Source organism: Triticum aestivum, chromosome 5A (genome assembly GCF_018294505.1).
Source record: "Triticum aestivum cultivar Chinese Spring chromosome 5A, IWGSC CS RefSeq v2.1, whole genome shotgun sequence".
Classification (NCBI taxonomy): Eukaryota; Viridiplantae; Streptophyta; class Magnoliopsida; order Poales; family Poaceae; genus Triticum; species Triticum aestivum.
The window spans coordinates 661,476,738-661,499,850 of record NC_057806.1 but is presented as its reverse complement, the minus strand read 5'-3'; the positions used below and the strand labels follow the sequence as shown (position 1 = coordinate 661,499,850).

The 23,113-nt window shown below is 43.6% G+C and overlaps 2 protein-coding genes across 2 annotated transcripts; one reads left to right on the top strand and one right to left on the bottom strand.

The window, feature by feature from the left end:
- Window positions 1–9,245: 9,245 nt before the first annotated feature.
- Window positions 9,246–12,969, bottom strand: LOC123105756 (cyclin-B1-2). The gene is made up of 4 exons (XM_044527897.1): window positions 12,750–12,969; window positions 12,537–12,637; window positions 10,435–10,532; window positions 9,246–9,480 (listed from the first exon to the last, which is right to left on the bottom strand). The coding sequence occupies exons 1-4, from the start codon at window positions 12,870–12,872 to the stop codon at window positions 9,380–9,382; spliced, it is 423 nt and encodes a 140-aa protein (XP_044383832.1). The 5' UTR covers window positions 12,873–12,969; the 3' UTR covers window positions 9,246–9,379.
- An 8,064-nt stretch (window positions 12,970–21,033) lies between these two features.
- Window positions 21,034–23,001, top strand: LOC123105755 (fasciclin-like arabinogalactan protein 8). Its single transcript, XM_044527896.1, has one exon. It carries the CDS (start codon window positions 21,349–21,351, stop codon window positions 22,615–22,617), a length of 1,269 nt encoding a protein of 422 aa, XP_044383831.1. The 5' UTR covers window positions 21,034–21,348; the 3' UTR covers window positions 22,618–23,001.
- The last annotated feature ends 112 nt before the right edge of the window (window positions 23,002–23,113 follow it).

Genomic DNA, 23,113 nt, shown 5'->3' with positions numbered 1-23,113 from the left:
ATACCTGAGTTTAGTACGCTGACATCGAAAATCTCTTTTATGCAGTTCGTTGGTGAGATAACCTCGACGCCACCCAGTACTGGGGCGGGAGTTCGGGAGTATTGCCATAACTTGTATAACGGATGCTTTTCGAAGGTTGAGGTAGATGATTTCCGAAGGTTTCTTGGTTATGTGTTGAAGGATGGATACAGCTGGATGTAGGATTTGCTAGATTTGGGTGAGATATTATGCTTCCCCTGTATCCCCAACACCTGATTGCATAACCTGAAAATTTCGGGAGTTTCGTAGGTGGGAAGTCAAGTAGCTCTTAGGATATCTTTCCGACAGATGTATGATATTAAATTGGGGTTCGACGTCTAGTGGTCCGCCTATTCACGGTCGATTTTACAGTGGTCTCGTTGTGTCTTAAAAGAGTCCTTGGCTATGCTGACTCGGGGACGCTTCGTATGTCATGTGCACTGCCTTGTACATGATGGTGCTGTACGATCGAGCCCGTGTAGGCCCCACCACGAAAACTTCGGACGAAATCTCTATCATATGTTTGTTCCGGCTTATTCTGCAAGCCAACCCTTTGTTTTCGTTTTGAGTTGTGGTATTCAAGTTGCTTCAATGTCAAGTGTTGATTCCATACCTTCCCCAAATGGTGTTCTCATACTCCGATGTGAATACTAATCCTTCTTGATCATCAAGATTGTTTTGTCAATCCTTTTTAACCGGTGTGCTTCTCTTCAAGTGGATCCGATCATTGCAACATCCGCAAGTTTCAATCTCAGCTTTTTCTACGGTGTTCGTTTCATCCATCTCAAGTTGCATTTATTTTCCCACCCTCCCACCATTTTTCTTCAAGGACTCGGATTTCTTTATCAAGTATCCATCTTATGGATGTGAAGTCTCTTCTTTCCTTCCTTTCAATGTTCTTATTCGGTGATTCTCATGAAGATACTAACAGAGCTTCAAGTTCGTCAACCTTCACTCATTTTTTCTTCTCTGGTGGTTTAAATTCAAGCATTATTGATTATATCCTTTCCTCGTTGCAAATACCTTTTCTTACCGGTGCAATTCTTAATCATTCACCTCTCGCTATTCAATTGTTCTGGAGTGCTCAAGATATCTCAGAAGATTCGTGTTTCCACTCTTAATCCATTCAAGCTCTTTCGAGGTTGTTATCTCATTCAAGTCATTTAATTCTACCGGTGCAATCTCTCTCTTTAAAATCATTTCAACGGTGTTTCTTTTTAGTGGGCCCTAACCCACAGGTCTTTTCCCAGGATCTTACCTGACTCTTCTTATTTCCCGGAGTTATCCTAAATTCTTTTCGAAGTTTGGCGTAAGAATGAGTTATCATCAGTCAAATGTATTTCTCCAAGATCTTTCAAATTCTTTTCATCGTTGGCTCAACTTTTCCATTCTTCATTCCGGAGTGTCTCAATAATTCTTGGTGATGTTTCTCGTCGTCTTTCTCATCATTTGAAGACCGAAGAAGAGTTTTTCCTCCAAATCTTGCTCCATTCTCTTCAAGATTCGTGATTCTAGCTTGTTGCCATCCTCTCATAATTATTTTCGATTGTGAGAATCCTTTTCACCAATCAGGAGATATTCAGGAGTCTTTTCAGTTTTGTTATCCGGAGTTCACCAATTCAGGGTTATTCATTCTCAGTTTTCAGCTCTCGGTCTCTAAATCTTACCGGTGCATCGATCATATATCCTCTAATCAGTGCATGATCTCTTTGTTCTCTCATATATAAATTCTCTCAAGCATCTTCATTCATTTGCTAATTCTTCCCGTTGTTTTCTTTATATTCTCTTCGTTCATTTTTAATTCTTACGGTGGCTATTCAGGATTTTTCTTCCTTGTTATAACATCAATTTATTCGTTGTTTTCAATCCTTCCGGTGGTTCGTTGAAGAATTTCTCAAGTTGACGCTATATCTATCTTAATCCTTTTCAAAGAGAATAAGTAGTTTGCCAAATCTGTTTGCTCGACATCAATTTAAATTGGTGATGGATAAGCATAACGTAATTCTTATTCTTATTTCATCGAGAAAATTCAATTCCTTATTCCGGAGTGGTTCATCATATCATATTCTCAGTTCGAGATGCTTTATCTTTTCTTCCCGAAGTTCCAAGCTCTAATTATCACGGAGGTCCATCTAAATCATTACAAGGTTTCACCTTGTGTTTTCAACTTCTCTCTCTTTTCGTTATCTTTTGTTTACCGGAGTCCTTCATGAAGGTTCTACATGATGGTTCATCAAGGATTTAATTTCTTCTCGAAGTGTTCATCAATATTCTGTTCAGGGGAACTCAAGCTTTCATCATCTTCCTATCTGGAGTGCAATTCTTTCTTCCGTATTATTGGAGGTGGTATTATGTCATTCTTAATAATTTGAGTTCATGTTTCATAACTCACATGTTGTTATGAATGAGGTATTTTAAATCCATCAATCTCGTCATTGGAATTATCTTGGGTTATATTTCACCTAAAGCCTTCCCTATGGCTTGTTGCTATCTATGTTGTTTATAAATGACCCAAGTTATTCATCTATCCTCCCGGTGAATTAAGCTTCTCATCTCCTTGTTGTTATCAATCTAATATATCGGTTCTATTAGTGGCAGAATTTCACCTAATAGTTTTGAGATGTTCTCCATAAGCCCACTACATTCCTTGTTCTTTTCGTTGTTGGTTTTCCAACAACTCCGTTCGACCCTTCTCCTAAAGATGCCTTCTCAAGCTCTTTTGGCAGGCATTTTTCTCCTCATTTCTCCTATTTCAATTATCTATCTTCTATTCTTTTGTTCTGGAGCCATTGTCATGTTGCTTTCTTCAACCGTCATCTCGCTTCATCAAGATCATGTTTCTTTTCATGCCTACTCATTTAACCGGAGTGTTGTGCCATTTTGCTCAAGTTCTTTTCGTATTATCAAGTTGTCATCTCTTTTCAACCGAAGTGCTACCCGAATCGGTTCTTTCTTATTCTTCTTACTTAACGGAGTGTTTTCAACTTTGTTCATCTCCGTTGTTTTCTTTTCTCGTATTTGCCTAACCTCCTCAAGGTTCTTTGGTTTCACTCGTTTGTCAAAGAAGCAACTTAGTTTTTTACCTCTTCTCTTATCTCTTTCGTTGTCCCTCCGGTGCCATTCTAGATCTCGGGACGAGATCCTCTCGTAGTGGTGGAGTGTTGTAACGCCCCGAGACCGATGTGCCAGGTGTCATTCAGCTTTTCGCTGTTGTTGCTTTGTCATTGCTTGCATGTCATGCATTGCATATCATGTCATCATGCGCATTTCATTTGCATATGTGTTTGTCTCATGCATCCGAGCATTTTCCCCGTTGTCCGTTTTGCGTTCCGGCGCTTCGTTCTCCTCCGGTGGTTATTTCTACCTTTCTTTCTTGTGTGGGGGTTAAACATTTCCGGATTGGACCGAGTCTTGCCAAGCGGCCTTGGTTTACTACCGGTAGACCGCCTGTCAAGTTTCGTACCATTTGGACTTCGTTTGATACTCCAACGGTTAATCGAGGGACCGAGAAGGCCTCGTGTGTGTTGCAGCCCAACACCCTTCCATTTTGGCCCAAAACCCACCTAACTCTGCTCCATCATCTCGGTCGTTCGATCACGATCGCGTGGCCGAAAACCGCACCTCATTTGGACTCTCCTAGCTCCCTCTACCTATAAATATGTGATCCCCTCCGAATTTTCGCGCAGTCCAAACCCTAACCTTCGTCCACCTCGCGCCGCCGGACAATTTCGTCCGCGCCGGACATGTCCGCCGCCCTCAGCCACCTCACTCCGACCAACCGGAGAGCGCCACCTCACCGCCGCCAGCGCCCTCACCCACTCAGCGCCGCGACATGTCAGCGTCGCCACCCTCTCTCTCCTCTCCCTCCACCGCGCCGGCCCTGCAGGCCCATCGCAGGCCCGCGCGTCGCCGCCGCTCGCCCGCTGCGGCCCGGATCCCGCGCCGCCTGGCTCTTCTCTCCGCTGCCACCATGCCACCATGCGCCTTCGCCGCCGGAGCAGACCCGCAGCGTCCCCGCCGCCTTATGGATCGCCGCCGCTCGCCGTGGTTGCTGGCGCGCCACCGGACCTCCACGGATCTGGCACCCTCGCCATGGATCTGGTTCCCCTGCGACCTCGCCGCTCCTTCGACCGCTCGCCGGAGTTCGTCAACCTCGCCGGCCCCTCTCCGCCGGCCTTCTCCTCCTCGTCGCCTGCCCTCGTCGCCGCGAGCGCCGCCGTCTTCGCCCGGATCGGATCCGACCTCGCCGGATCTACCAGGGTCCGCCCCGCCTCGCCTCGAAGCTCGCCGGAACCCTCTACCTGCCGTCGCCGGCGCTGCCATGGCCTCGCTCTTTCTCCTGTCAAGGAGACGACGAGCGTCCACTCATGGGCCGCCTCCCCCTCGCTCGCGTGGGCCGCCTTGGCCTCCCAGGCCCAGCATCGCCGGCCTGCCTCACTTCCTCCTCTCCGGGCCAAGGCCCATGGGTGAGCCGCCCCCAGCGCATGCTCCTGTTCTAGGATTCGGCCCGCATGTGTTTTTTCTTCAGCGCCTGGGATTTTCCCATTTATCCAGAGATTGCCAGTTTTGCATATTAGTCCCCCTAGTTCATGCATTTAATAACTCACTAACCGTGCATCGGATTAAAATATTTTATATATGAAACTTGCTCGGAATTTTGTGTAGATTAATAATATCCAATTTTCATCTATGTTTGAAATGTTAAAAATGTTGTTTGCATTAATTTGCTCCTATGCCATGTTAAAATGATTTAATTCATAACTAAATAACCGTAGCTCCGTTTTTAACAAACTTTATATGTAAATGAGGTAGAATTTTGCCTAGTTTAACATGGTGACCTTACTTTGCATGTTTAACAACTTTAAAATTGTGTTTAGGGCAGAACAGTACCAAACCTAATTTTTGCATATGAGGAGTTTCCGGAATTGTTGTTCGTTGCTTCCGGCCTCATTTAAACTTGTCTAGATAGGTAGTTTTGTTGTGCTTCACCTCTTGCCATGTTAATCAACATTTAATATTGTTGGGTACATAAACGAGAAAGAACTAAATAATTGACGTGGTGTTTTGTCAATATGCATCCCGATGCATATTGAGCTCCACTTAATTTGTAGTTTTGGTTGTTGCACTTTGCCATGCCATGCCTCATTAAACCGGACATGCATCATACTTGATTGTGCATCATGCCATGATTATGTGGTGGTTGTTTACTTTGTTGTTTGCTTCTTTCCGGTGTTGCTTCTTCGGGTTGGTTCCGATAACATCGTGTGTGTGAGGACCCGTTCGACTACGTCCGTTTATCTTCTTCATGGACTCGTTCTTCTTCCTTGCGGGATTTTAGGCAAGATGATCATACCCTCGAAATCACTACTATCTTTGCTATGCTAGTTTGCTCGCTCTTTGCTATGCCAATGCTACGATGCCTACCATTTGCTTGTCAGCCTCCCAATTGCCATGTCAAACCTCTAACCCACCATGTCCTAGCAAATCGTTGTTTGGCTATGTTACCGCTTTGCTCAGCCCCTCTTATAGCGTTGCTAGTTGCAGGTGAAGATTGGAGGTCGTTCCTTGTCGGGACATTTATTTACTTGTTGGGATATCACAATATATCTTATTTAATTAATGCATCTATATACTTGGTAAAGGGTGGAAGGCTCGGCCTTATGCCTGGTGTTTTGTTCCACTCTTGCCGCCCTAGTTTCCGTCATATCAGTGTTATGTTCCCGGATTTTGCGTTCCTCACGCGTTTGGGCTATAATGGGAACCCCTTGACAGTTCGCCTTAAGTAAAGCTTTTCCAGCAATGCCCAACATTGGTTTTACCATTCGCCCCCTAGCCTTTTCTTTTCCCTTGGGGGTCGCGCGCCCAAGGGTCATCATTATTTTAAACCCCCCCGGGCTAGTGCTCCTCTGAGTGTTGGTCCGAACTGAGCTGCCTGCGGGGCCACCTCGGGGAGACTTGAGGGTTGGTTTTACTCGTAGCTAGTCTCATCTGAGTGTGCCCTGAGAAAGAGATATGTGCAGCTCCTATCGGGATTTGTCGGCACATTCGGGCGGTGTTGCTGGTTTACTTTTACCCTGTCGAAATGTCTTGTTGTACCGGGATACCGAGTCTGATCGGAATGTCTCGGGTGGAGGTCTATTCCTTCGTTGACCGTGAGAGCTTGTCATGGGCTAAGTTGGGACACCCTGCAGGGATTTGAACTTTCGAAAGCCGTGCCCGCGTTTATGGGCAGATGGGAATTTGTTAACGTCCGGTTGTAGAAAACCTGAACTTAACCTTAATTAAAAGGAATCAACCGCGTGTGTAACCGTGATGGTCTCTTTCCGGCAGAGTCCGGGAAGTGAACACGGTTGTTGGAGTTATGCTTGACGTAGGTAGTCCAGGATCACTTCTTGATCATACTTTTATCGACCGTGCTTTGTCTTCTCTTCTCGCTCTCATTTGCGTATGTTAGCCACCATATATGCTAGTCGCTTGCTGCAGCTCCACCTCATACCTTTACCTTTCCCATAAGCTGAAATAGTCTTGATCGCGAGGGTGCGAGATTGCTGAGTCCCTGTGGCTCACAGATACTTCCAAAACCAGTTTGCAGGTGCCGTTGAGTCCGTGCAGATGACGCAACCAAGCTCAGGAGGAGCTCGATGAAGATCTTGTCCTCTGTGTTGTTTCGTTTCAGTCGATCAGTGGTGGAGCCCAGTTGGGGTCGATCGGGGACCGTGTCGCATTTGGGGTTCTTCTTTTATTTTGGTTCCGTAGTCGGACCATGAGTGTATTTGATTGATGTAATGTTTATTCATGTAATTGTGTGAAGTGGCGATTGTAAGCCAACTATGTATCTCTTTCCCTTATGTATTACATGGGTTGTGTGAAGATTACCTCACTTGCGACATATGCCTTCAATGCGATTATGTCTCTAAGTCGTGCCTCGACACGTGGGAGCTATAGTCGCATCGAGGGTGTTACATGGATCTTGGCTCTTGCCGGTGGAAGGGCTCTTCCCTTTGTTTTTTGATGTGTCTTTCAATTAGCTTAGGGTTTGTGTCCTTCTCAGAAAGACGAGACGTCGGCGACTTCCTGAAGATGGAAAAAGGTTCTCCCCGCCTAGCCACCGTCTCAGTGATGCGTCTAGCGTCGCCGGAGGGCATGTGGAGACGTGTCTCCGGCGAATCTCACGGGATTCAGTCAACATTTGTCTTCGGTTGATCTGCTTGGATTTGGTCTTCGTTTGTCTGTGTTGGTGTGTCTACGGGTCCTTCCGATCTATGTTTCTCTCCATCATCGACAGTTGCTACTCTGTTGCGCTGGTTCTCTGTGACCTTAGCACGACAACTTTCCGACTGTCTACTACAACAAGATTTGCTCGACTCCGATGAGGGAGGGGCGATGACAGCGGTGCGCCTTCGGCTCGTCCTAATGCTTGTAGTCGTCGCTAGATGGTCTACGAACTTGGATGTATTTTTTGTTATTTTTTATGTTCTTTGTACCGTCATGATGTTTGATGAATAGATTGAAAGTTCTCCCTGTAATTTTCTTAATTAAATTACAGATCTAAATCTGTGGCCAACTTTTTCGATAGAGAATTCCGCGCTCAACTTTACGAATCCAACCAGAGGGAGTAGTTTTGTTTTTGAATGGTTTGAATACTTTAAGTGAGAAAAATTCTTTTTCCACAACGCAAGCAGGGTTCGTTGGTACGGATATGCGATGGCCCGTGCGGTTGGAAATGTCAGACATGTCAAGATCAACGCACCTTCACCACATGACGTATCATTGAATGCGATTGCCTCACATGTCATGATACAAAACAAACCATAGTCCATGTGGCTTAGGCTTAGCGCTTAAACCGGGCCATATATAAAAATAACAGTAGGCCAATGTAAAAAGGTTGATTAAAGCGACCCCGAGAAAAACACAAAAAAAGAATAACGCAGTTGTAGACCGTGTACGGAAGTCGCCGTTGAGAAGTCTGATATGCCTTCCTCGGTGCGAAAGCTGATTAGGGCGTATACAATGGTTGATAAGATAGTTTTATCTTAAATTTTACATGTAAATTTGAGATAATAATAAAAACATGTCTACAATGGCTCATCTCTTAGCCTTATCTTCAATAATTAGTTGTTTCTAAAAACATGATGAGACAAATTATGCTAAAAGATCATTTTTTGTCTTCTCTTAAATAAGATAAGACAAGTCTTCTCTTATGATTTTCTCTCTTTCACCTTATCAATTATCCTACGTGGCCCTCTTAAGATAGAACCATTGTACATGCCCTTATAAAACATTTGAAATTCAGAAATATCTCCCACGAACTTCCGTCGGTACATGCATTGATCACAGGAAACAGTACCTTCATTTTTTATGAGATAGTATAGGAGCAGTCTACTTTTTCTTGAAGTCTGTATTACAGAATAATACGACTGGTCTTCTATAAAGCTAAGGTACGCTATTGGCGTATTCTTGAAAAAAAGAATAATACAACTGGTCGCCGATCAAGAGTAAGACAAAAAGTAGCGACGGTACGCTATGTCTCGGTATGCTAATCCACAGCTAGTTTATCTTTTCCTACTACTATAGTCAATAAGATAAGTTTATCTTTTCTTTAGGAATAAGATCAGTTTATCTTTAATTTTCTTGCAGACCGTGAGAGAGAGAGGCAAGCCGACCGCGTGACCTGGCCCTTTAAGATGGTAGTGGTTAAGTGTTAGCTGGATGAAACTATATTTCACCTTATCACATGTACTACATGTAATTTCTCCGTTTGTTTTTAGTCTGCATATAAGGTTTGGTTAAGTTTGACTAACTTTATATTAAAAAATATAAACATTCACAATATGAAATCAATATTATCAGATGCACCATGAAACGTATGTTTATACTATATAGTTTTAGTATCGTAAATGTTTATATTTTTTTATATAAATTTGGTCAAACTTTGTGCAGTTTGACTTTGACCAAATCTTATATGCGGAGTAAAAAGGAACAGAGAGGGAGTACTACAATATGCAGCGACGTAGCCGATGAAAGATGTAGCTCAACCAGCGGCTGGGCGTACGTACGTAAAGCTGGACGAATGAAACGTGTCAGGTGTATGTGCCGTCTCCTTTTCTCTTCTTTTTTTAACTCGCGTGTTACTAGGATCCACCGCCACTGATATTAGTGGTGTGCTAACGAACTTTCTTTCTGCTGCTAAAACACCAAACTAGCAAGCGGAGTAAGTGACGCTCAAATAGCGACCCGGACGCCGGGGAGATTTCATGAAATTCAGACTGATGCAATACCCAATTATTTACTTCTCATGTTTCACCAATCCATGATACAGTGTAGATGCTGGACGGGAAGCAAAATACATGGGTGGAAGGAATCAACTGAAGCTGGGGCAGACAGGGCCCTTCGACAGGCCAAGCCGAACCTCCATCCCGTGGTGCATGTCCGGTATGCGCAGGCTGTCAGAGTCCTGGGGCACTGCAAAGTGGACAAGCAAACAAAATATCAACACAAGCACTGGTGAAATTTCTCGCAATGGAAACGACATATACTCCCTCCGATCCGACTTAATCGACGCAGACATTGTATACGGGCCGCGTCAATTAATTCGGATTGGCGGGAGTGGAATAGTTGCAATTTGCGTGGACAAACGTTGCACTGAAAGCCATCCATTTTCTTAAGCCACCGGCGCAGACCTCATAGTGGTAAGCACAAAGGAAAAATGATGAACAGGGTGCTGCACTCTTTGCCATACAAACCATATGCGTAACTAAGCTAGTATTTTACAACTGAGGGACACAAGATTGGTTCGTTTACTGCCAACACTTTGTTGTCAGCTATTGAATAGATTCCTCTAAAATACTCCCTCCGTTCCCAAATATTTGTCTTTCTAGAGATTTCAACGAGTGACTACATTCGGAGCAAAATGAGTGAATCTACACTCTAAAATAAGTCTACATACATCCGTATGTTGTGTCCATTTGAAATGCCTAGAAAGACAAATATTTGGGAACGGAGGGAGTAGAATGAGAACCATTAGCTACCTACCTTGTAAATACAGTTGTTGTTTTTAATAACATAATAATGATCTCTTCGAGTATATTCTACAGCACAAATCTATGCTCGTCTAAGTAACCAGAAGTATGAAAAATGAGCAACAGAACCATTTTGATAAACCATAAATCTTGATTTCCCAAGAAATCGCTTTTTCCCAGGAGCACTCCCCCATCAGATCAATAAATTTTGCTCGGGTGTGTTGCACTGTGAGCAAAGAAGCTAGTGCTCATCAAAGCTTAGAGAAGTTTAAAGATAACAGTCCATCCTAACTCCAACTAATCAATTCATTACTAGCAAGTTCTGCACGAATGCTTGCAGCGTTATGAAGCGGCAAAGCAAGAGATTGATGGAGAACAAAAGGATGGCAATGCTTACAGTTAAGGTAATCTTCAAATCCAAAATCATCCAAGGAACCTGTCATTGCCTCATATCCTAGCATAGATGATGGCAATGCACCTGGGGGCCTTTGGAACCTGGAAACACACAAGTCATCAATCAAACGTTTGTAGTGTGAGACAAAAAAGCTTAACGCCTATATATTTTTAAGAATATTTTTTTAGGACAGGTACACATGAAGTTCAAAAGCGTATAAACAAAATGTAACTCGCATGTTCTCTGCCCTCTCTTGTCCTTGGATTGATGTACTAATTGCTAGAAGGAACATGTGGACAGATAAAAACCTCAAGACATGTTTGTGCATTCAAACAGAAGAAGAGATTCAGTTATTCCTAGGGTAGCAAACCCATGTGCTTGATCTATTCTATGGAAATACTCTTGGATGAAAAGACTAACAGAAGGCCTCAAGTACCAGTCATAATATTGCAATTAATCATTTAAGCACGCAAGCATGCATATTTACACACAACCAACAACCAAACATGCAGCACAAGAACTTAATAAGTAACTGTACCGTACAAGAAAACGAGCTTCCTGCAAACAGAATGACACACGACAATATGAATACATTTGCAGCAAAAGAAAGCATTACATTTTATTTTACGGTTTTGCGCAAAACAACTTTACAATATGATAAAAAACCTCAAAAGATAACCAAGTATCCCGACGCCTGCTCAATTGCTGCCAACTGAATCCAGCTTGAACAAAACCTAACATGACTACATAGCTGCAGTGAGGGCCATTGAGCAGAGAAAGTACACATATCACTAACAAGACTACATAGTTGCTGTCAGGGCTATCTAACAGAGAGAAAACATACATATCACTACCAACAGCGGAGATATGGACATGGCATTATGGCTCATACGAGTATATGATCCTATTATCTGGGCCAGATGGTCTCCAGTGTGGATCCCGTGCCAATATGATTTAATGCTACCAGAGCGAGCGACATAAATTGGCGTATTGAAACAACTATTCCGTTCTTTACATCTACAGTGGTAGCCCATACTGACGTCCTGAGCTATGTTCTGGCAGACCCGTTTGAAGGATGTAGCACCTCCGCAACCAGAAATCATCTACTGATGGTGCAGGTAATGCCTCGTAGATGGACCATGGAAAAGAATAAAAATCTTGCAAGCATCATGGTGTGTGGCTTTCGGTACCTACTCCCATTGCTCTTCTCCTTTGTCTTAATGTTGCACGGGAGAGGACCTCAACACGACAGTCAAACGTGGGAAGGTGTCGGCCTAACATACATGAAGAAGGTAGCGGATGAGCCAATGGATTTCCCCGTAGATTCAATTTGCAGGTAAGATAGTTTGTTGCTGAAACGACTAATCTTTTTCCTTGGAAAAACAAAACAGAATAATCTTAGGAACCTGCGTGGGCAGATCGGCAAAGACGAAGCAGATGCTGATGTCAGGAAGACACTAGAGGTTTTTAATGAGATTGGAGCCAAGGATCCAGAATTCTTGTTTAAGGTTTATGCTAATCCCGGGAGTTGGATAAAGAATCTGATGTAGTAGACGAGCAGGAATTATAGGATGCAGTACAGGTGCTTTGATGATGTAATCACGTTCGACACAACTTGTAGAACTAACTTGTACGAACCATTCGTGCTATTTGTGTTGCAGACTATCACTACTATGTATGATGTGTACTATGAGCAGGTTGAGACCTTGGAATAGTTGTTCATGGAGTTCATAAGGATGATGGGAAGGGCCGCACCTAATGCAATCCTAATTGGTACCAATTGCAGTGTGCCTAGCCACCAGAAGAATACATCCCGTTACGAATTTCCAGGAGACGGTCCTGATTGGTATATGTGATCTGGATAATGAGAGCATATAACCCTACAACCCATGTCGAATTTCCGAGATATTAACACATGGACTACAAGATATTATTAGCACATCTGGTTCTCACGGTAAGGTGAAATTCACGACCCCAACAAATTGCAGCTGCCCAATTGGATGGCCAAACAATTATGAATGACCACATCGGCTACGAATGACTCTTAGTAGTTAGCCAAAACCTATTTCCAGGAGGGGAAAGGAGGGGGCAGCGAGAGAGCGAACCTGGAGAGGATTTGGGCGTCCAGGTCCTTGCGGATGTTGAAGGCGGACCCGTAGATGGCCTCGGTCCCGAACCTCTTCTTCTCGTCCCAGAACTTGGTCTCCTGCACGGCGCGTACCCACGAAACAGTCAGATTCTCCCCGCAAAAAAAAAAAAGAAACAGTCAGATTCAGAGCTAGGGTTTCGAGGCCCCGGGCGGGAACGAACGGGCTCACCTTATGGATGGTGGCCTGGACGGGGTGCGCCGGCGCGAGGTCGGCCCTGACGCTGTCGTTGACGCCGAAGCGGAGCACGTCGTGGGTCTGCCCGATCTCCTTCTTCGTCATCAAGCTCGACATCGTCGCTGCTCAGGCTCTCTCTCTCTCTCTCTCTCTCTCTCTTCTCTTGTGGTTCTGCTGAGTTTTTTTCTTTCTTTGCGGAGAAGAAAAGGCAAAAAAGATGAAGAGAGAAGAACCTGGTCTGGGCTGGGCTTGGTGAGCCCGTGAGAGCCGGATAAGCAGGCCGGCCAGTAGCACGAAACGGTCGGAGCGCTGGCATTTCCTAAACGGCGCCCGCTGCGCCCGTTTTAGTTGTTTTCCCTAACGGGCGCATACCCCTCGCAGCGACTTGGGCTCGGCCCATCTACGTTCTGCTTTTATTCCGCAAAAATGAAAAGTGCGTGGGTGCGGGATTCGAACACACTTTTATTCTGCATTCACCAGGCCATCCCGTCAGATGTGTTCACTTACATCTTCTTCACTCTTTTCTTTCGTCTCGCTGTTTTTCTTCATTTTTTTCCTTTTGCTTTGTTCTTTTTCTCCATTGTTGGAAGGGTTTTGTTCCCTTTTTCCTTTTTCTTTTTCTTTGTTAAATGTGTGAGCTCTTTTTTTTATCAAAATCCCATGAACCTTTTCAAATACGTGAACTTATTTTTCAAAATCGATGAACCCTTTTTTCAAAACCGATGATTTTTTTTTCCAAAATCGACGCACTCTTTTCGAAATTGATGAACTCTTTTTTCAAATCAATGAACTCTTTTTCAAATCGATGAACTCTTTTTGAAATCTTTTTCAAAACCGATGATCTCTTTTCAATATTGATGAACTTTTTCAAAATCTATGAACTCTTTTTCAAATCGATGAATATTTTCAAAATCGATGAACTCTTTTCGAAATCTTTTTTTCAAACCGATGAACTTTTTTCAAAACCGATGATCTCTTTTCAAAATTGATGAATTCTTTTTCAAAACCGATGAACTTTTTCAAAATCGATGAACTCTTTTCAAAATCGATGAACTTTATCGATGAACTTTTTTAAAAATCGATGAACTCTTTTCAAAATCGATGAACTCTTTCCGAAATCCATGAACTTTTTTGAATTTTGATGAACTTTTTTTCAAATTCGGTGAACTAATTTACAATTTTGATGAACTTTTTAAAAAATTTGATGAACTTTTTTCAGATACGATGAAGATTGTTTGCAATCTCGATGAACTTATTTCAAATTGATGAACTTTTTTTCAAAGTGAACTTTTTCTAAAATCGATGAACTTTTTTTAAATCCGTGAACTTTTTTTAAATCCGTGAACTTTTTTTCAAGATTTGTGAACTATTTTTCAAAACAGGTTAACTTTTTTCTCAAAATTGTGAACTTTCTCAAATTGCTCAACTTTTTTCAAATTTTTATGTTTTTTTTCAAAACCAATGTACTTTTTTGATAATGTTTACAAATAATTGAAAAATCAAAGCGCTACAGTTAGCAATAAAGTACACGGATATAAATGTCCTTAAACGCTTTACGCTGAAATAAGTCAATAGGAAGCATTAGATTAGGTGGTTAGGGATACTCGTATGTTTCTGTAACAGTGGGAGTTCGATCCCTCACAAGAACAACATTTTTGGAATTTTTTTCCCTCTAGCGCTACCCACGTGCTAGCTCTATCGAATGAACTTTTGCTGGGCCGGCCCGGTAGCAACGCCTTCAGGCGCCAGTAAGCCGAACCGGCGCTCTAGGAGCTCCCAGGAGCGGTCCCTAGCGTAATAAACAGTTTTTTTTTTGTAGCCCTAAAAAAACATGTTTTTGTCGGTTTTCGCTACGTTTTTGTCAAATCCGGTTTTTAGCAATAGCTCGATTTTATGCCCAGCTTTTATCTTCTTCTATATCTAAATAGCTAGCCACACTAACTTAGGGTGTGTTCGGTGTCCCTCCGCTCCGCTCGGCTCCGAGTGCGGACGGAGCTGGAGTTATAATCCCTGAAGCAAGCTAACAGCTGCTCCGTAGATTCTGCATTTGAAGGAGCGGTGGACTGCCGAACGCGGCCTTATTTCTCTCAACATGCAAGCATGCCACCTCATCATTCAACAAAGATGAAAAAAGACCCACCTTAACATGCAACCATGCATAAGTAAAAGCTACCTCAACATGCAAACATGCATGAAACTTTTCATTTTATTCATATTTAACAAAAAAAATATAACTATACAATAATTTAACACAATAAATCATTTGTATTTTCAAAAAAAAATGTCATGTTATTCCAAATCTTCATGTTCCATACAACCAAATCACATTAGAATATATTGCAACATATTCCCACAACAACTTGCGGAGTTTCATCTAGTTTTTTCAAATGGTAAGTGTCACACGTTTGGCACTAAGCACTCCAGCCCTGACGGTTTTTACTGCTACAATTGCCATCCGAAAAGAAAAAATAAACCAAAAATAAACTGAAACTTGTCATCTGAAAAGAAGTTGTTATGCTTGACAACTAAAGTTGTCATCCTTGCGTCACTAAAATTGACATAAAAAGCGTTCGAAGTTGTCATGTGTTCGTGCCACACGTGTCGCACTTATGAGGGTCCTTTATTTTTTCCTTGGTTTTTATTGTTCTGGCTTTATTTCCTTTCCTGTTCTTTTTATTTTTATTTTTATTTATTTTATTTTATTTTATTTATTTTTCCTTTCCTTTTGCCATTCCTCCTTTATTTTTCTTTATTTTTCCTTTCCTTCTGCCATTCCTCCTTCTTTTTTTTACTTTTAGTTATTATTTTATAAATATTTACAATATTAGGCAAATACACATGCACGGACATTTTCAATGAGATTGCACAGATTTTGTGGAAGATGCGAATAATTTTTACGATTATGAACAAATTGCTCTCGAACCTGTTATGATATTGTTCAACTCTTATTAAATGTGTTCTCAAATCGCTCGAAATAAAATTCCATGTATTGAAAAAAATGCTCACATGTGTAACAAGAAGTTCAAATATTTTTCAAAAATGTGTTTTGTGCAAAATCTGTTCATTGCAACAAAATGTTTTTCCCCTTTTTTTGTTTCTGTTATTTCAGTTACTTTGTGTACATATATGTCAAAATGTCCATAATGTTTAAAAAATGTATTTCATGTATTTCAAAAAAAGTTAATTCAATACTTTTACAAAATGTTCATTTTTCTGTTAAAAATAATTTATTGTGTTTTGTCTTGACGTGGATTTTGAAAATGATTCATCATCTATTTTGAAAATTCTCAATGTGTATTTTAAAAATTGTTCATCATGCATTTAAAAAATGTCATTGTGTAAATTTTCAAAAAATGAAAATGTTCATCATATTCTCAAAGAATATTAAGTCTGTATTCAAATAAGTGCTCAACATATATTTTTGAAAACTTTCATCATATTCTTAAAAAGTGTATTTAATCTTTGTTTCTTTTTCAAATTTGTGAACCTTTTTTGAATGCATGCTTTTTTTTCAAATTCATGAACATTTTTTAATTCACAATTTTTTTGCATTACAAAGTTTTTCATAATTTCTGAACATTCTAAATTTTCCTGATTTCTTTAAAATTAAGAAAAAGACAACCAGTTGTGAGAAAAAGACTGATGTGAATCGGTGTGAACGAAGCGCGACCGCCGCCTCGTTGGCCACCCTCGATCATGTGCTGCTCGATCTGCTCTTGGTCGGACTCCGGTCAAAATGGCTCGGATGAACCTTGAAGGATTTTGCACACGTGCTGGAATGCATTGTGCACGTACAGGGTCGGAGATCGATGCGGAAGTGAGAGGATCGAGTAATTAATCCAGTAGCAGAAAAGAAGCGAACAGCTAGGGAGGCGGCGGCTACATGAGGCAAATAAGCGGAGGAGCCAGCAAAGGGTGAGATACTGGGTTGCAGCCCACTCAGATGCACCACCTCCTATTCGTGCTAAAGGCGTTGATGAGGAGCTCCCGTTGCCGCTAGCACCACCAAGGTGTGGCGAATGAGAGCTCCTATTGACCGCTCTTTGTGCCGTCGGCCAGACGCATAGATTTGTGCATAGTCTTTTTTACTGTGACAAGCATTGTGGCGACACGGTCATTGTAGCAATTGGGTTTTTAATCTTTTTCTTATTTGATCATTTTTTGAAAACTTATAAACATGTACAATTTTTTAAATTTCAATCATTTTTTGGAAATGCGAATATTTTTTTAAAATTTGAAGGATTTCTGGAAATTATGATTTTTTGGAAACACAGACATTTTGTTAAAACGTGATTTTTATAGAATGAACTAATTTTTATAAAAAACTTATTATAACAGGAGCATTTTTGAAATCTTGAATATTTTTAAAACATGAACTGTTTCTAAAAACACTACCATTTTTTAAATTCTGATTTTTTTAGGGAAAAATCAAAAAAAAATAAAAACCTTAAAAAGTGGTAGATAAAGAAAAAACCAACACATAACATTCTATAATGTTTCTAAAGAGTAACAGCAGAATCGTTGGCTTTAAGGTTCGGTCTATTTCTTGCATAAAAGGCGGGTTACAATCGTCTCGTTGTTAATTCTGACAATATGAAGATGATTGACACACTGAATAGTGGGGGGACATTCGGCGGGAGCGGCGACAATAGTGTCCGATGATTGCTATTTCATAGCTTGTGATTTTCCTCTTATTAGGTTTGAACATTGTAATAGGGAAGCAAATAAGGTGGCTCACGAACTTGCTAGCCTAGCGAATTTTTCCGTGACTAGGGATTTTGGTTTGACAAGCCTATAAGTGACATTGTACCTTTTCTTATTGACGATGTAACAACCATTACTAATTAATAAAGGTGATGTTTATTTCAAAAAAGTAGAGTAACCAGAACATACTAAATTGGTCGACCCAAATCCCTAGCGTTTTGTGCGATCTAGCAACTAATGCTTCAAATAGGACTTGGGGGGCCGAAGCATCGCGACACACACAAGGCGTCAACTGTTCCGGACATTGGCGACCACGCACGATGCACGATGCCTGGGGAGCAGCTAGGTCAGTATGATAGGACCCATAGTTGTTTTGCCGCTCCGTGCAGGAAAAAAGTCCAAAACAAACCTTAAACTAGTAGACGAAAACTAAATCGTGCTTTGAACTCCTAATCCCCAAAATCACCCCAGTCTAATTTAAACCTTGGGAGTGTTCACAAACAGGGATGGTCAAGGTGGCAGGTCGAACCCGGGATTGTTGGTTGTGGCTGAGGGAGATAGCCGGTTGGGCGTGACCCACCCTGTCCATCCTTATTTTGTTTATATTTGAAAATATTGTAAACATGTACAAAAAGAAAATTCTAATGTATACGAAAAATGTACAAAGTGTGTGAAAAAAAATTAGATATCATAACATAAATATGAAAAAAATAACCACATATTTAAGAAATATTAAACCTATATAAAAAGTGTTCTTGATGTATTCCAAGAAATGCACAAGGTGTTTGAAAAAATAGACATCAAAAAATAAAATGAAAATTGTTAATCATACATTTAAAATGTTAAACATGTATAAACAATGTTACTAATGTATACAAAAAATGTACAGCGTGTATGAAAAAAGTAGACATCAAAAGTAAATATCAAAAAATGTTAATCATGTATTTAGAAAATGTTAAATATGTATAAAACAATGTTCCTGGTCTACAAAAAAATGTAGAAGGTGTTTGTAAAAAAGTAGACATAAAACACACACAATTTTTAAGAAATGTTCCTGATGTATATGAAAATGTGCAATGGTGCTGATGTATACAAAAAATGTATAATGTGTATAAAAAAGAAAATTGGCATCAACCATATATTTGAAGAAAATGTTAATTGTGTATTTTACAACTATTAAATGTGCACCAAAATGTAGCTGATGTGTACGGAAAACGTAGACTTGTGTTGAAAACTGTGGAAGAAAATTGAGAAAGAAACAAAAGAAAAACGAGTGCAAAAAAGAAAAGGAAACAAAAGAAAACCAGATAACCAAAGAAAAAAAACCAAACTATAATGAAGAAAATAACCCGAAGAAACCAATGAAGAAATAAAGAAAAAGGAAAAAGGAAACAAATACAAGCAATGAAAACAAAGCGAGGAACACACAACCCAGTCAACAATCCCAAGGTTTGTCTTGTCACATCAACGAATAACAACTAAACGATCTCAATTGCTGAAAAGAAGAGCTAAACGCTCCCAAGGTTCAAAATAGATCGGGTCATAGAGTTTGTTGTGCTGAGTTCGAGGATTAGGAGTTCATGGTTTGATTTAGCTTTCGTCTACAAGTTTAAGATTTGTTTTGTACTCTTTGCCTTTGTGCATGACTGGTCGCCACTTTGTAGCACACCGATCGTGGAGGAAAAAAAAAGGCGTGTCGGGTTGACGGATACAAGACAGGGAGGTTCAGGACGTACACAACACATCTCCGTGCTACCGTGGCGCGTCAATTGCAGGTTGAAAACTATTTTCAAACCCACTTACTGGCCAGTGAGAATTCCAGCAAGGGCTTTCTTTCTTTACACACAAAAAAGGGGCTCTCTTTCCTTGGAGAGGGTAAAGCCAACAAGTCTAAGAATGCAAAAATATATTTGACGTAGTCTTGTATCGAATATAATATGGAAGACGTTTGGAAACACTGGAATGACTGTTGGTGCATGTCGATCGCCTCCACGAGCATCTGGTCGGTCTTTGATAGTGTGGCGCGCAACACCCTCCTACTACACACATATGTTGGTGCAACATGAGTCGTGTGCCGGCAACCGAGCGCAACACAGGATCTGTTAGCGTCACGATCAGGTGTTGCGAAAGAATCAAAGAACACAACGCAACATGGCGGATGTTGCAATGGGGCGTAGCACATCATGATAGATGTTGCGAGGGAAGCAGGAAAATAGCTCAGCAATGCTACATTTACAGGGGTTTTACATGAGTTTTACAGGCTAGGCTGAGGTCGCGTGCGTTGATTGGTTGTTAAGATGAAGCGGGTCCCACCCTGAAAATCAGGGGGAGAGATTAGTGAGGGGGAAAAGGTTAGTCCGTTAATTCTTGTAAAAAAAATCCCGTACGTCTAGCATTTTTGAAAATAGCTAGACGATCAGACGACAGCGGTTAACGCGATAGAACTGCCCGCGGGAACGGCTGATCTTTGTCGGTTCATCCATTCAATATTCAGAAACAAGCGGCGGTATGATCGCCTTGCTCTCCACTCACGGTTGAGAAGAAGATGTCCTGGCCATGTCAGTGTGGGGTGCTCAAAATCGGCCGAGATTCCACAGTGGATGCGGACATGCTAACGGCGCATATTATCACCACCTTATCCGTGGTCGTGTGCTAAATAAGAACGTTGAGACCGGATCAAACTCTGCCTGACACGTTGCTGATGCTTCGCCGATCTACTCCCTCCGTCTGTGAATAAGTGTACATCTAGCTTTTGTCTTAAGTCAAAGTTTTAAAACTTTGACCATCTTTTTAGGAATAAGTAAAAGCATCTATGGTATCAAATTAGTATCACTAGATTCGTCTTTGAAATGTACTTTGATAATATATCAACTTTATGTCATATATGTTACTATTATTTTCTATAAAGTTGGTCAAAATTTTAAAACTTTGACTTAGAACAAAACCTAGATGTACATTTATTCGCGGACGGAGGGAGTACGTGACAAAGAAGCAGACTTAGCCGAAACCGTAAATAAAGTGAGTCGTAAGAATCGACGAGAAAACTAATGACTGAGCACGTGCGCACCTCTCCTGTGCTTTCACCGGTGCAAACAGAGAGGAAAACAGAGCCGACTCGCCTCGGATTCCATCACTAACTAGCCTATGGGCCACGTTGTCAGCACTGATCAATCTTCCGGTCGATGTCTCCACCCTAACGGCCATACTATTATTTCTTCGGCTTTGCTAAAAATCAGTCGACTGAGACTTCGCGAAGTCTCAGTCGATACTACAATCTGTTGATCTTGCATTGAGATTTGTGCAAACAATCTTTTTTTCAGTTTTCTTTTCTTCTTGCATACTACATTGCTTGACTGAGACTTCGCGAAGTCTCAGTCGACTGAGACCTAGACAAACCCTTTTATTTCTTACGTAGACACGAGAGAGCGAGAGCCAAACTGCCAAATACCATCACCTTATTATCAATCCTCTTTTTATCAACAAGTTTGTAGTATTAGAATTTAGAATAGACCGGGCGACGCATAATGGAGCACAATGACCCCCACCAAATAAAAATGGCCAACAATGGAGGAGACACGCCGTGCCAAGTGCCATCGTCGTCCCTAGCTACCACCGGTAGCCAGCCAGCCAGCCCTCCAATCGCTCGCGCTCCCGCGCCCTCACATGTCAATGTGCTCGCCCGCCTTGCAATTTGCAGACCCCAAACCTCACCAACCGCCCATGAACCATACATAATTAGTACTTAGTTAGTTGCCCACAAACCATCGCTCATTTTATCCTCACACTCTCCGCGTGCTCACAGCTCACTCCGGCTACCCGGCCAGCTTAGGTGCTCGGTCCATTCCAGCGCCACCCATAATCAGTGCGTCGGCCACTACTGAGCTCGGCCATGGCGGGGGCGGGGGCGCAGCTGCGGCGCGTGGTGGCCTTGGTCCTCCTGGCCTGCTGCAGCATGGCGCCGGCGGCGACGGCGAGAGGGATGTCGGCGGGGATCGCGCACAACATCACCTCCTTCCTCAGCGGCCACCCGGAGTACAAGCAGTACAACCGGTACCTGACGGAGACGCGGGTGTGCGACGAGATCAACGCGCGGGGCGGGGTGACGGTGCTGGTCCTCGGCGACGGCGCCATGTCCACGCTCGTGTCGGACGCCGGGGCCGACCTGGGCGCCATCAAGAACGCGCTGCGCCTCCACGCGCTGCTCGACTACTGGGACGTCAAGAAGCTGAAAGCCCTGCCCACCGGCGCCGACACGCTCACCGACACCTTCTACCAGGCCGCGGGCGGCGCGGCCACCAGCGCCACGGGCAGCGTCAAGATGGCCAAGCTGGAGGGCGGCGGCTTCGGCTTCGCGTCCGCCGCCAGCCCCGGCGACGCCTACGACGCCACCTTCACCAAGGCGCTCAAGCAGACGCAGTACGACTTCGCGGTGCTGGAGGTGTCGGCGCCCATCGAGTTCGACGGCCTCTTCGACGGGCCGTCCGTCGCCAGCCTCACCCGGCTGCTGGAGAAGGCCGGCTGCAAGCGCTTCGCGGCGCTCATCGCCAGCACGGGCGTGCTCAAGGACTACCAGGCGGCCATGGCGGACAAGGCCGGGCTCACCCTGTTCGCGCCCAAGGACGACGCGTTCCTGGCCAAGGGCGCGCCGGACGTGGACAAGATGCCCCGCGCCGACCTCGTCGCGCTGCTGCGCTACCACGCGCTGCCGGGGTACAACCCGAGGCCGTCGCTGAAGCTGGTGAAGGCGTCGGCCCGGCCGTTCCGCACGCTGGCGTCCACCGCGGGCGGGAAGTACAACGTGTCGGTGGTGGCCCGCGGCGACGACGTGTCGCTCGACACCGGCCTCCGCAAGTCCCGCGTCGCGGAGACGGTCCTGGACGACACGCCCGTGTGCGTGCTCACGGTGGACCGCCTCCTGATGCCGCTCGAGCTCTTCGCCGGCGCGCCCGCGGAGGCCCCCTCGCCGACGCCCGCGCCGGCGCCGTCCCCCGCGGACGCGACGCTGAGCTCCCCGCCGTCCCCGCCACCGGCCGACGCCCCGTCGGAGGCCGCCGCGGACCACGTTCACAAGGACGTCAAGGCGTCGTCCGCCGCCTCACTGTCGGTCGGCGCGCTCGCCGCGGCCGCGTGCTCCGCCGTGCTCGCGTCCCTACTGTGAGAGTAAGACCAGTGAAAGCAGAGAGAGCGGTGGCACGTCCCCTTCCGGCCACATTCCTCGTCAGCCCATCACATTCTTCTCGCCATCCTCTTTCAGCCATTGATCGTTGATTGCATGAGTCGCAGCTATTCTCTCTGTGTAATTCATGAAACATTGTGTACATTACTATATGTTGATCTTTTTACGTGCTGGTTTCGTCGGAAGAACAAAGCCGTTACAGGGCAGCCACACCGACACAGCCCTTGCCATTTCCGCTCACCACTCACGCAGACACGCTCCATGAATAAACAACACCCGACGATACGGCGGCGACTTTACACGCTGCGCAATGGAATTGTAAATTGGATGGAGCAGATCATGCATGTGACTCCCTCTCGAGTTTTACTCCTCTTTGTCCTTGGATCGAGGTCGTCCTTGCTGCTGAGCAGGCAGCCCCACCACATGCAAATGCAACTGACGCCCATTTGCCGGGCGCTTCAAAATCCGGGGAGATGAG